The sequence below is a fragment of the Sphaeroforma arctica genome (assembly GCF_001186125.1).
Source record: "Sphaeroforma arctica JP610 unplaced genomic scaffold supercont1.286, whole genome shotgun sequence".
Classification (NCBI taxonomy): Eukaryota; class Ichthyosporea; order Ichthyophonida; genus Sphaeroforma; species Sphaeroforma arctica.
The window spans coordinates 36,431-51,628 of NW_014040272.1; the positions used below are offsets into that span (position 1 = coordinate 36,431).

General features: G+C 44.6%; 3 protein-coding genes across 3 annotated transcripts in view; 1 reads left to right on the forward strand and 2 right to left on the reverse strand.

Moving 5' to 3' along the window:
- Positions 1–1,004: 1,004 nt before the first annotated feature.
- On the reverse strand, positions 1,005–3,965 carry SARC_04832 (hypothetical protein; the record flags this gene model as incomplete). Its single annotated transcript, XM_014301316.1, has 2 exons — positions 1,005–2,532; positions 3,132–3,965. The coding sequence occupies 2 exons, from the start codon at positions 3,963–3,965 to the stop codon at positions 2,494–2,496; spliced, it is 873 nt and encodes a 290-aa protein (XP_014156791.1). The 3' UTR covers positions 1,005–2,493.
- Positions 3,966–4,131: 166 nt separating this feature from the next.
- SARC_04833 (hypothetical protein) lies at positions 4,132–13,886 on the reverse strand (the record flags this gene model as incomplete). Its single annotated transcript, XM_014301317.1, has 12 exons — positions 13,223–13,886; positions 11,740–11,857; positions 10,854–10,955; positions 10,311–10,457; positions 9,349–9,629; positions 8,638–8,810; positions 7,860–8,077; positions 7,247–7,546; positions 6,533–6,676; positions 5,997–6,172; positions 5,183–5,486; positions 4,132–4,830 (listed from the first exon to the last, which is right to left on the reverse strand). Exons 1-12 carry the CDS (start codon positions 13,879–13,881, stop codon positions 4,132–4,134), a joined length of 3,321 nt encoding a protein of 1,106 aa, XP_014156792.1. The 5' UTR covers positions 13,882–13,886.
- A 799-nt stretch (positions 13,887–14,685) lies between these two features.
- SARC_04834 (hypothetical protein) overlaps positions 14,686–15,198 on the forward strand; it is a 3,905-nt gene continuing 3,392 nt past the window's right edge. Inside the window, exon 1 of the mRNA XM_014301318.1 lies at positions 14,686–15,126. Coding sequence (XP_014156793.1) covers positions 15,072–15,126 — 55 coding nt within the window. The 5' untranslated portion in view covers positions 14,686–15,071. The remainder of the gene's footprint in view (positions 15,127–15,198) is intronic.

The window sequence follows — 15,198 nt, forward strand, 5'->3', positions numbered from 1 at the left end:
TATTATATATATATTATACTATTAGTTGTTAGTAGTAGTATATACTATATATAATATATATATATATATATATATATATATATATATATATATATATATACATATATATATACATATATACATGCATACGTGCATACATACATACATACATACATACATACACACATAAATAGATATATATAACCCAGTATCAACATACACACTCTTAAATAGAATGTTATATTTAATGTATAAATTAACCCATTGTCCATTTGTATTTCGAAAGGGGTTAAAACTTGAACGAACCACTAGGCGACTAGTGGCCACACGACTCAGACATAAGATATGTTGAGGAGGAAGACACCACATACCATTTTTCCCGATGCCGGCAGCGCTCTCGCAGTGCTCAACGGTGAGATGAGTGAGTCCATTCACGACTTTAGATTGTACATTTATTTACCGTGTTAGTCAGTCAGGTATCCAAACCTCTCACCCTACACTAGGTTTTGCTGAATGAAAGCCCAAGAGGAATCGGTCTTATGCTAGGCGTGTGTACAGGGTAGTACGAACGCAATACATAATGAAGACAACGATTGTGTGAGGTGCTGGAGTGTGTAAGTAACTACGTATATCATTGAAGTACACTCTCCAAATGATGAGTGTAGTGAGAATATCGCATATAACGCGCTTTTTGACAGTGATATAGCGAATCACCCGTGTTTATCTGAATCCCGAAAATTATGCCGAGTTGTCCGCGGGACTCGGCCCACAGTCCACAGAATCGTCGTCGCTTCACTCTCAGTCTCAGTCTCACAGTCACGGTCTCAGACTCTACTAGTCTCAGTCCAGACTCAGAGCCCAGCCCCATATATTAGTCACTGGCCTGTGTCATCCTGCCTGTCCGAGAGAGTACGTGTAAAATATTTGGGAGCAGTCAAACATATGTCCCAGTTTTTCTTATTTTTCGCATTTCGGGGGTATAAATATAAAAAAGAAACCGTTTGGAGTTTCATATATGCACGAAAGCGAGTGTGTGACGGAGCAAGTAAACAAAAACTACCATGTACGTATGTGAATACGTACGTTGTGCTCCTTGATCATAGGTCTGACTGTACCGTACTACTATGTACAACCATATAGAGGCGGGATCTAAGACATCTGCTTACTATATGCAAGTGATGTTCATGGTATCGCCTTCTGGATATCATTCTATTCATTTTCATGGTTGTGCCTGTTCAGCACGAGTAGGAGCAGGGCGCGTAGAATAGGCGTACGCAGAGCAATGGCGATTGTATCTAGTAAGTACGCAGGTATTGTGGCAATAGTGAATTTTATCGAGTCCTATCTCTGGCATAAGTTTGCGCTGCTTCGTAACTTATTGTGAGGCCAACCGAAAGCGCCTATATCATTCTAAACAACTCATATATCCTGCGTGACTACGTGGTCGTCCTGGTAATTCGCAACCGTTCAGAGGCAGGTCAATTCAAAAAAATCTATGAGATTGAAGCCTGCATTGACACAGTAGAGTGACGAGTAAATAATATGCAGCCGTGAAATATGGTGCACCGCTGATCTTGCAAGGTGTTGCAGGCGGCTTCAGTAGGTGTGGGCTATGAATGGTCTCTCACCACCCCCCGCCCCAGTGCATCGTACATGCATCGTACACAACGATGATACGAGGCAGCTACGATCAACCCAAAGTATTTAACAGTTCCGCTTGGACCGAGCAATGGTGCAAACTATCATTCGAGCCCTATTGCCGGTCTGTACAATAAAAAAGGACCGGTCCGAACGCGACAAGGTTCATACACACCCACTAAATACTGTCATCTCTAATCAATTGTAGCTGCACGCCGCCCACGCTCAATTGCACCGCTAGCCGCCTTGTTTTCCATTAAATATGCTTGTCAGTGTCAAAATAACGTAAGTCGTGCAGTATATTCGCCAAACCAATCTTGAAAGGAATCCACCTTGCGCCCGTAACCAAGTATGCAATGTGTTTCGCAGGGACGCATATGTATTAAATAAAAGCCCTAGGATATTACTTGGTTGTGTTTTATCACCGAAGAGTCTTTATTCAGGCTCGTGATTCTATCTCTCCCGGGAATAGTTCCTCAGGGATGGGCGGCCTCGTAGGAGCTCGATCGTTCTAGCATGACCAGGTGGTGCGATGTCGCTGCTGCAAGCACAACTGGTTCACGCCGATTGCCGCAGAAATGTGGCGTGACTATTGCTCTCCGCATCAGCGCAGAGAGTATCAAAAACGCATACCACGCGATGTGCAAGTCTGTGCACGTCTTGATAGTGGAGTACCCTTGCACGAGCGGGGGTAGAGTTCACACCCAGCAATCCGCCTGTAGTTTCCACCGGTCTCCAGCACCATTTCTAGACGACCAAAGTGAAGTGGAGCATCGCATCCGAAAGCGTATATTGTGGTAGTTCTGCACGAAGCTACCGCACTAGTTTATAAAATAGGGATGGTGTCGTTTAACCGTTTGAACGCAACTGCAGGCCTCATGCAGCTGTGCGTCGCCTCAGAAGATCAACCGGTATCTGAAATAGTGAAGTGCAACAGTTAGTACCAGCAACGAGTCTCCCAGGAACTGAGCTGCGAGTTAATAATAGTTCCGGGTGGAAATTCAAGGTGGCATATTGGGAAATTATAGCAAACAAAACTATACCAGGATTCTGTACAAAAATTCGAAGTTCACAAATCTGCGTCGAACCAAGAACTCCCATTCTAAATGCATCTTGACATCAGAACGAGTACACGCCACAAATAGATACGTCATATATATAGCTATATATACATGCCACACACACATATATATATATAGCTACATGCACATACCTCATATATATAGCTACACATTCATACCTCATAGATATAGCTTCATATACATACTTCATATACAAATAGCTAGCTACATATACATACCTCATATATATATAGCTACACATACATACCTCATAGATATAGCTCCATATACATACCTCGTATACAAATAGCTAGCTACATATAAATACCTCATATATATATAGCTACACATACATACCTCATAGATATAGCTCCATACATATACATACCTCTTATACAAATAGCTACATACAAATACTTCATACCTCATACATATATAGCCATAAACACATACCGCATCCCAGAGCTGTGCATTATTGCGTCCATTGTTGCGTCCTCTATGCAGCACGCGCTTGCTTTCAATCGACTGTAGGTACGAGTTCAAGCGTTGGTCCAGTGTACCCTCAGCGTCCACAGGCATAAATGCAGGCAACGGCGTAGGGCTAGGCGTGGCCCTGGACTTACCTCCGATAGCTATCCGCCGCCTCAGTATATTCAACCCTCCCATCCCCGGCGCGAGCCGCGTGTCTATATACACCACATTCCCTTTGGCATACTCGGAGTTCATATTTGTTCTATTTTGTATCGGCAAGGGGCGTCTCATATCTACCGCCGCCCGTGCCCCAGCCTTGGCCCCCATGGCTCTGATGTGGCCAGTATTTTGATCATCCTCGCGCATGTGCGCTGCGGCCATCACATCGCTCAGTTGGTTGCCACCTCGCAGCGATGCAAACGCAGCCGCTGCAGATTTGTAGGGCTGAGCGACCCGTGCCATATTGGTTGGTTGCGATGGTAACTGTGGTACCACGTTTAGTTGCTCGGTTTCGTCAGAGGCTCCGACTGATTGCACTGCAGCCGCTGCAGATTTGTAGGGCTGGCCAACCTGCGCCACATTGGTCGGTTGCGATGGTAACCGTGGTACCACGTGTAGTTGCTCGGTCTCGTCCGTGGCCCCGGCTGATTGCACTGCTGGTTCTATCCTGCGCTGCTGTATACTATGTGTCTGTACTGGCGCATGTTCGGGCGGCGAGGAGGTGGCTGTGGGGTTATGTGTGCCTGCCGTAGCCCTGGTTGGCGCTGGGGTCTCTGGTTGCGTTGGATGTGTCTTTGTTTGTGTCTGTGTCTGCATGTGCTCGTGTGCTGATGTTCCCTCTGCCGTCTGCTGCGGGTCTGGTCGCGTTTCTGTTATCTGTCCTTGCGATACAGAAGGGACCGTTCGCGACGGTCTGTCGGTTTGCGTTTGGCTTTCAGCATGCGTTTTAGCCCGTGCATGCGTGTGAGCGTCTGCTGGTTTCTCAACTCCCCCCCCCTGTCGTACCCAAAGCCGTGTGGGCCGTACCAACATCAACCGCACTTGTTCGACTATCAGGCTCAGGCCCATTACGGTCGCCGGCGACGTGTTGTGTCGCTTCTGGTTGCCGAGACCGGGTTGTATCCGGTATATGTGCACTTGGCTGATCCTCTACACTGCCACGTGTGCCTGGCTGAGGTGCAGTGCTGGTAGGTGCTACTGGACGAGCCGCAGCAACACTCTTTGTAGCAACACTCTCTGCGTGTGGCTGACCATTCGTGCCCATCGAAGCAGTGGCACTAACATTCTCCTGTGTCGTATTTTGGGACACACGTGTCTTATTATTGGACTTGCTTGACACTTTTAGCACCTCTGTGACTGGCTGATGGGTGGCGGACTCCAAAGTAAGCATCTCCTCATCAGCACGCGCTTCTGCCACCGCATCAGAGTTCTGTGAAACGCTGTTGGTGTGATTGCGGCGCTCTTCCGTACTTGTCTTTGGTGCCGGTTGTCTTTGATCAGCAGGAACCGCTGCAGCCTCCACAGCCCAAGTGACAAAATCACGTCCTACCCTGGATAGCTCGCGTGTCTCTTCCAGCTCATGCGTGCTCATTACTGGATTCTCCGGATCGGTTTCTTTGAGCTGACGGTAGAGTTTCATGATTTGCCGCGCCTCGTGTATGTCATGGTGGTAAATCTCCGTCTAAGCCGAAGGCAAAAGAACAAGCGGACGGAGTTTTTTATAGATAGGAGAGTGAATAATGACAAGAAAACGGGTACCTTTGAGATAGGAGAGTGAATTATGCATACATATCACATGTCAACTGTATCAACAGGTGGGCTTGGTGTACCCGTGCTACCGCAAACCGCCGTAATGAAACGCGCACGAACGGGATCAGAACACTGAGAACGATATATCCACGAACACAAATATACATGTCTGACACAGGCGTGCCGTTTTAGACTGGTCCAACACATATGCACAAGACAACATCACTCACCACACACGGTCACGCATACACGCCCATAGACAGTGAGTACTTCTTATCCCCTACCTGTCCTTCAGCTAATAAGTCGTCGCCATACACCACCAGCGGTGAAGCCTTCTGCCCATCTCGTGCCACCATAGTCATAGGCGTGTAATTTGTTCGCCACACCCCTCTACCGGCATGCAGGGGTTCGGTTTTCTGCGCCATCGGCCGTGCCTGACTATTCTTCGGACTGATCCTGTGTGCAGCGTTATGTTCGGTAACCTTCGGTGCGTCCACATGAATGATGTCTTTTTGCGTATCCGCAAGGGGAGTACCTCGCTTCGCATGCGAACGACGCTCACGTCTGTTAGCCACTTGACGGACGGCCCTGTAGATACAACGGACATCACTTAAGAAACATGGTACGGCGCTGTGATCATTGGAAAACTATATACAATCCGGAGTGGTGTGACCCTGTAGTGTCATCAATTGCCACTGGCTTCCAAAGTAAGTTGTATGTAGTACCTAGAATACATACAACTTCATTGATTTCTCGCATCCCACAAGCGATATGTGAGCGCGTACGCATATGTATGATCGGCCCACAAGTTTGGTCAGAAGTGCTTATCTTGTAGACTATCCTACACGAGGTTATCATTCACATACAATTGTACTACTCTCAACAAAAATATGTTAACACTTTCAAAGACCAAAATGATACGCTCTCCATATGCGGCGAGCCAAAATACTACACACACCTTCATTGCACAACAGTCTAAGCTGAGCGTCAACGGCGTGACCCAACGCTAAATACGGCCAGGGTTCAATACATGTTCAAATCAACCGACCCCGTTTTCCCGAACATGGCAACTACGATACATGCACGCAAGGCACTTACTGTTCATGTCTTTGAGGCTGCGGTACAAAGTCCTGCATCACTAGCACCTCTTCCTCGTCCTGGCCATGCAATTGATTGGGTACGAGTTCAGCGTAGCCATCAAGTATCCCCGCGTCTGCCAGCGCAACGCCTATTGCTCGATGTGCCTCGACATACACTTCCGGACTCCAGTGGTACTGCAGGAATGCATGGCAATATATAGGTTCACATGATTACTATGAAGTCAACGTTCACAGTAAAATAGCGAGAAAACCCCACCGGCAAGTCAGTGGGGTGGACGGCGAAGCATGAACATATTCAGCAATACATATGCCCTGCGCCGCGCCTATACTCATGAGCGAGAACAGAAGTTCCCGGTGCAGATAGTTCAATTCTTCAAACACTAATAGAAGGGAAATTCAGGGTGAAAGGTCCTCCTCAAACCTTCCGATTCACTAGACACAAGAGAAGACACAGTTCACGTACGCAGTGATCACCCACACACCTTACAATTCTCTGAACACAAGTATATGGCGATACAATACTGTGGTACTTACCGCGTTGCTGGGAATATGGGCGTCATGACTGATGGCCTTTCCAAACCACGTCATCGCACCCGTGTAATTGTTGCGTTTTAGATTCAGATTCATCATGATCTCACACACATCGGCACTGAAAGGCCGGTTGAGTTCTCTCATATCCTGTTAGTAAAGCGAAAGACAAGGTGAGATACAATCTACCGTTTATTATGGTTTACGACAACAACTACTACTATATTCTATACTTGAATGAACACCTTCAAATAAGCTAGAATCATATATACACAGATGCGGGAACAACCCCCAGAAGCGTCATTCGAGGCTGGTCTGATCGTGACCGTTGTACAAACAGTTTGAGGGAAATAATGATACGACAGTTAAAACCTTAAGCACCAAGCGTTGGAGTACAAACTGGCAATAACGAGCCCCTGGTAGCCTGGGATTGCATGCGTAAATATGCTTCGCAATAAACGGATCAACACAAACGCACAAAGTGATCACGCACTTCCTAGCACCGACCGAGGCAATAATACACCTGTGGCAGATCAATAGCCCGTATGCACACCACATACTACATTGTGCCTGAACAGAAGGCACCAACAACTCAACCAATCAACGCATCCTTGAGAACAAGACACAACACGCCAATAGTACTACAAATTCCCCCCTCATTGGGAGATCAAAGCTTCGGTATCAACAGGCCGTCACTTCCTTCCTACACACACTACCTACCTGAATGATGGGCAGCAACATATCAAAGTTCTCCATCCGCACGTGCATATCAAACTCAGCGCGCAGTGAGGTATAGAACCGCGGCAGTTGGTGCTGGTTACTGAGCTGGCGCAGCATGGCTACCATGGGCGCGTTGTCGGTTTTGGCGGCGGCGTTGATGATGGGTGCGATCGTAAACTGGTCCAAGGCACAGTTTGGGTTGCGGCTCACCTCAGCCATCAGCTCGACGGCGTCGGTGATCTTCCCCTCGATTGATAGTTGGTGGATCATGGCGTTGGCGGCATGGGTGTCGTAGCCACCCTGTGAGGAGACGTCGTGTGCATGCGCGGGTGTGAAGGGTGTGTGTGTTGGTCAGCTAGTGATTGGGAAGTGATGCGCAGGTGTTTTGGGATAGGGAATGTGTGTATGTGAAGGGAGAATGGAAAAGGTTTGTGTGCGAGCATTCACTAGACACCACAACAGGATGTACTTTGAGAAGGGGGTTGATCACTGTTTCAACGGAGACTCTCAGAAAGAGCCTCGGCACACAGCCAGGTACCTATTTTATACCGAAAAGACTTAATTGCGACAGAACTAGAACTCAACTACAGAAGCGGATACGCTGCAGACTTACCTTCATGGTTTTTAGTAATTCGAACACTTCTTTGGTCTTGCTGTACTGTTGGGCTTTGGTGAAGTACATCATCATCTGCGTGCAGAACTTCTGGTTGACCAGAATGTGCTCCTCCCGTACCAAGTTGTACAGAAAGGTTGTGGCCTCTGCTTTGGCCTGGGCATTGCCTTTGTTCCCCAGGCGAGTAAGCACACCGGCCATCGTGCCCTCGAAATCAGCTGATAAGCATATCGAAACATTTAGAACAAGTGTGCAAGAGCTCTGCCTTGGATACAAACATGGTCGCCAAGCTCAAATTGCACAGTGCACAGAGGTGCATTGCCGCGTGGACAAATCCTTTGTTTGTTCTCTATAGCACATTAGCGAGACTGCATGCACTATCATTCACGAGAAGGCTGTGTTGATGGCTTCTAAACTGCTCAGCGGTGAAGCAGAATGCATCCCGTGTACAAGAAAGAAAAGAAAGAAAAACTCTGATACGCTGCAGATTGCACGAGTTATTCGTTTCTTTCGACCTGCAGGCTTCCTATCACCCCAGCAATCATTTCAGAATTGGGACAGTTCAAAAGACAAAAGCTAGTAATTCGAAATCTTTGATCCCTCCAGGATTTGCGCATTCCATTCGCACGGGCAAACATACGTGCACCACGAATAAATACACAAGGACGCATATGCACTACAAGCGCACACAGAAGGGTACAAATGCACCACAGACGCATACAAAGGGTACAAATGCATCTCAAATACAGAGACAGAGAAAAAGTAACACCAGACACACCCAGTTTTCTCGGTTGCCCATGGTTGTCTAAGTGTGTTTGTAGAAGCATGCGCCTGACATCCTTCAACGCATACAAGTTCGCATAGGAATACACTAGAGCTCGTTGGACGTATGCATCTTCAAGCACATGGGCTTTTTTAGCCATTCTCACTACCACCTTGAGATCTGACATACTGTGGTGATAGTATGGTGAGAAGTGTTGCATAAAACAGAATCCATGAGAAACAACACCGGGACGATGAAGTACATATACAAGGAACAATCCTTCTTATCACGCATAAGAATTTTACTCTACTCGCTAGTTGCGCAAAATTTAAATCTGAAGTCCAGGTGATGGCATGTGATAAACTTGACTGAAATGTGCCGTTGTGTACGAATTTTATAATACGATTTGAACGCGAGGGACACTCATGCTGCCGTTCCCACTTTGTGATGCAACGATATGAAGTATAGCGTGTTGCTGACGATAGCATTCAAAAGGAGGTACAGATAGCCGCAGATGTAATTGTATGTTTAGGGGAAACCTATCTCTAGGTGGTGAAAGAGTCTCTCTGTGTGTGTGTGTATGTGTGTGTGGCCCATATTCATTGATATAGTAAAGATGTATTCTAAGAATTTCAAAACATCTTCCAATAAAAATTGCCCTCATGTATAGACACCACAATCAATACCCACTAACGACACTCAGTCAGACTACCGTGGTACACCTACTTCTCAGCGGCATTGATGGCTGTACGAGCTGTATGACTGTTCTGAGCCAAGCCCATATTACTCATCTTGTCCCACACACTAACTATCTCTCCCAGCCCGAGATGAGGATTCTCAGCTATGGCGGCGATGTACTGTGTGTATGTCTTGACGCCCAACAGAACATCGGCCTTCCGCGCGCGCTCGAAGATGTAGTTAATTCTGTCTTTCTCCCTACCATTTTTCACCAAGGCTTGGATGATTGGGATGTAGCAATCTTCAGTGGCGGTGCCTGCTTTCTCCATCTGCGTGTGTGGACGGTTTGTTAGTTGCTCGAGCGGTTGTGATATGAAGTATCGAGTGTTAAGCATATCAGAGTTTCGATGCTCTGTTGTCGACAGCTCCGACAAGCTTGGATATGTGTGTATTGCGCACGCGTCAAGACGTTCTGCACTAGCTATCCACCACTGGCCGGTGCTGGTGAACGTACAACATGTAGCACGGACATGAATATCAGCGTCATAGTCATATAAGGCACCCATTAAGGTTGATCACGCGAGAAAACTCGCGTTGTGTTGTGTAACGAGCTATTCTAGAGTGAGTGCGTTCGCCTCTCCGATTGCAGACAGAGGAAAAGGCGACAATCATTCACCGTGAAAACTTGCACTCTCATATGACTGCCCAACTTCACTATCCCTTCCACTTGCAGGAAACAGTAGTCCATCATGTACTCTCCCCATTCGAAATAGTAGTCCATCATGTACTCCCCCCATTCTCGTCCTACCTTCAAACCGTACCCACCAATTCACTAATCTGCACTCACATCCTCTTTTAACTTATCCTCTGATCCACTCCCACGCATACTGTATACTTCTCTGCGGCAATAAACACATACCTGAATATGCGCAGTGCTTTACCTTCCTCCCAAGCACTTCTCGCACACAACACGCCGACAAATATACGATCCGCACGCCATCCATACTTACCTCAGTCAGGATGCGCTCAGCCGTCTTAATCTCTCCCTTCTCTGCCAAATGACTGAGACAGTAGAAGTAGGGCTCTCCTTCGACCGCGTGACCGTGCTTTTTCATCTCGGTCATGTAGTGGAATCCGGTCTTACCGCTGACGTCGATCTGTATTCGTATATGAAAGAGTGTTGCAAAGTTAAGTGTTTTGAGAGTTGGAGTCCACGCACTTGCGCAGGCCTACATGTGCGTTAGAGCTCGGAGGGCCTGTCTGTGGACTTGAGCCCACTTTTTGTACACAAGTACCCGTTTGTATATGACCCTTAGTAGCGGGACGCGAAAACAGGCATTCAATGCATGTATATGTAAGCCTCGAAAATTGATCAATCATCAGATATCAATGAAATCAGGAGTCGCAATCTATGGGATAGACTATTACGAATACTTCGAGCACTAGTATATATGCAACAGCACAACTACACCACGTTGTGAGCGGGAGTGCTACAATACAAGCGATAACACCACGTGATGTAGGTGCAATTCGAACATGCGACTCCCCCTTACCTCAAAGCCGACATTTGTCAATTCCGTGTAAATGTTCTTGCTGAATTTAACATTCGCTCTCCGCATCCGATTCACAAGTCTGTTGAACTCCTCGAGTCGATACTATGGAAAGGGTCCCGAAGGGTAGTCGACACGTCAGTGGGACTGATTAACACGGGCACAGTAATTTGTATACATGGATCCAGAGACAGGGCCAAGGTATGGAAGGAAACTCGAAGCGATGTGGCAGTGACAAATTAAACAGACAATCAAGTGTGGATGTAGTGGTACAGGTCGGGAAACATGCTCTAAATCTACAAGGGTACTTGAAAGCATATGTAGGCGTGTTATTAATGAAATGACAAAGTTTTGGGTGAACGGGGGTATACAGATATTAAATGTTAGACAAACTCCTGTGGCCATAGTAAATCTCACCACGGGCAATGACGACTCAACAATTCAATGGTGTTCGTGCTGATTAAACCCCTTTGTAGTACACGGTCAGTGCTACTAGACTGCCCCAGGAAGCTCGTACATGATTTTCGTGATAGATGTGAACATTGCAACACAAACACCGTCATCGTGGCATGCGAAACGACTAAACATCCTTACAGCGGTGTAGGAGGAACACGTAGTGAAAACTGTACGCAAGCCTCATTGCACATCAATTCACAACTGTAGGCGATTCGTTGGCAATTGCGGCAAGAGGGCAGCTAACTTGCCATGTGAACTCACTGCACAGGCTGCTACTTACGTTACAGTCGATGAGATCATACTCTTCGTGACATACAGATCTAGACAATGCCGTGGGGTATGGCCTTCGATTCGGTCATGATTTACAGTTCTCAATCTCTTAAAATTGATCTAACATAAAGGAAATACAGTTGACTGGCGCGTGCAGACATACAGTGGGGGATATGGCCAGCCGTTTGCGGATATTGTTGAGCGCATTGATCAGCAAGTCCTCGTCCAGCTTCCTCTTCGACCCCTTGCCTGCGAATATGGCATCAACATCTCTCCGGAAACTGAGGCGAGTGCGGTTTAAATGGTGTAAGTGAATTTGGCGCACAAAGGAATACTCGCTACAGAATACCACGGAAGACTGACGTGTACACTTGAATGAGCGGCCTACACTACATGCAGTGGTCACATCTACGTGCGACTTAGCATTTCTGTGCATGTATGACTTGAATACACCAGCGGAATGCGTACATGTAAAATTAGGCCATTCACACACTACACAAAATACACGGGCCTTGTGTAAGTTTCTTAGACCTAAAATGCACATATTAAGGTACAGGTACGTATATATGTGTGTGCAAGGTGCTGTGAAATGACAATACTTAAGCCTTTTCCTTCCGCGCTGGCCAATATATCTATCCGAACAGAGTCATACAATTGAAATTGGATCGAAAATCACTTACGAACAGCATTCACACTCGCAAAAACGGTATACAAATTTTGTATATATATATATATATATATTTATATATATATATAAATCTACACACACATATATATTTACATTTATATATATATGTATATGCATATAAATATTTAAATATAATATATATATATATATATATATAAATACAGATATTTATATATACATACAGATGTAATTTGAAACATAAATATAGACACGATCGTATAATTATAATACAAATATAGAAATATAGAAACATGCAATAAACACACCCATATATATACAATATATATATATATATATATATGTATACGTATATATTTATATATATATATTTATATATAAATATAGAAATATATACATCCATATATATATATAAGTACGTATTTATATATATATTACATACATGTGTGTGTATGTATATGAAAATAGATATATATATATATTTCTATATTTGTATTTATATATATATATATGATACATACATACATACATAAATTCATATATATATATATCCATATATATATATATATATATATATATATATATATATATATATATATATATGTGTGTGTGCGCGTGTAAGAATGTATGTAAATATGCATATATACTGATAATAAATATGTGTTGATAGATATATATATATATATACATATGTATATATATATATATGTATATATTCACATATATATATATATATATATTTACATATATATATATAAAATTGTGCGTGTCTGCCGGTGTGTCTGTAGATAGATAGATACAAATACAAATATACCTATGTATTGAGAGACATCATTAGATACACAAGCATATATTGAAAATCGAGCACCCAGCCTATGACAATGGAGAAACCGAATAGGTAACTATAATATAAAACAATTAGACAACCAATTTAACTTCATATAGACTTATTGAATCGATAACTGATGACAAAAAGACCTTTCGCATCCACTCCGCTTACCTCGGCAAGGACTGGTGCGCTCCCAAAACATTCTTAGCTTCTGGGTGAATTCTCAAGTTTAGTTTCAAGGGGTTCTGATTGTCTTTCTCTCGTCTCCCCCTTGGTGACCATGAACTTCGTTTTTGTTCGTTGGGGGCATTCAATTCTGTAGCATGTCCATCCCCATCCGGATTCCAACCACAAACTTCCCTCACACTACCATTCACACCGCCTACAGCTCTATCTATATCGTTTACACCAGGCCCTTTACTTGTATTCATATTCGTATTCGAATTCGAACCTAGTGATATCACATTCGCTGTATCTGGGTTCACCTGGTGTGTGGCTATAGCTGTTGTTGCTGAATCGCTGTCAACTGTACTATTCATAGTCGAAAGAGTGTTCGGATTGAACCTGCTTTCTGAAGGGTCGTGGTGGCCCGAGCTCAACTCGCTCTCGCTCTCGCTGATCATTGCATGGTACGTGTTATATCCTCGTCGTAGTGGTAGTGGTGTTGTTGCTAACCCACTCCTATAGTCCAAGGATGATTGCTTATGCATTCTAAGACCTATATTTGCCCCTATTTCACTATATTTCGCATCCTTTCTGTGTGTTATGTAAGTGCGTACAGGCTGCTGGCGGGTATGCCTAAGTGCAGGGCTTGTGCTTGAGCGAAACATTGCAGCCGTACACAAGTGCGTTCGCAGTATTGCGCACTTACTACCAACATACGCACGCACCATGATTGCGACTGTGTTGGTCGGACTATTCAATGCTATTTCGATATTTTATCTCATACTACAGTTATACAAGCAATAATGTTCGGTTATCGTGTTTCGTACTATATTCACACAAGGAACTGTACTTGTTTTCAGTAGGCTGTTTGCAGTATGCTGTAGTGGTACCGTGATTGATCATACCATCATCTCTTTATGATCCCCCGAGATACAAGCGTGCGCGATAGATGCGCGCACAATGAATATGAAATGAGACACTATTGCGCTCTCGGATATGCTACGATATGTAAGAGTTGCTATGCATTTTCATCAGCACTGTTTGCTTGCCAATGTTTATTTACACACTGGAGTGGGGACATCTGAATTCTGAACCCTCGAACGTGTTGACCAATATCGCTGTCATCTCTCTTGTGGCAGTCGAAAATGCAGCACACAGATTCTTTCGTTTTCCTGTGGTTCTATAAATAGACTTTGTGATGACACTTTTTGGCGGCTCAACGCACATGCATATCAATGAAGTTCGGTATCAGCTTAAAATTCCTGTCAACGTTAGCCTAAATTATAAGGTTTCTATTGGACTATTCCAAGGCTGCGGAAAAATCGATTGGATACGAAAATCTGCTTGTTGCCACTGGACAACTCGAGTCTCAAAATGGGAAATCTTTCTTCCTCGCCAGAAGCTCGCGGTAGAAGTGATGAAAATATTAAAATACATAGCGTTTATGTATCTATATGTATATAGGGACATAGGGTACTAAAACCGATTCGTATGTGAATTTCAAGGGTTCAGTAGCAGATTGTAGAAGCTTAAAGCCATAGAGTAGTGAATTGAGCCAGGGCCTGTTGTGAGGGCATGTTCCTTCCAACAGATGTGAAGTAGATTTGCCATCGGTACTGAACGTTTCACCTTGTATACGCTACAGAAGTTTGTTTCACTGTACCTGTTGCACAAGATATGATTATATCAGTCAACTCGTTGTTGGACATGACAAAGACAAATGGGACACAGGCATATTTTTTTTTTGAGACGGCTTCATCACAAGCCCTTCTTAGATCGTATTTGACTTAGTTGGATTTCAACTTAGTCTGAATTCGACATCTGATATTTTGGTGTACAAGCAGTGTTCGACGGGATGGCAGACACCAAATCGAGTCAAGAGGTTGACCTTATTCTGGATATACTAGATAGTAAGTGTACATGTATATAACAAGAGTACTATTCAATCAAGCTGTATGTGCAAGCAAGATCACGCATCTTTC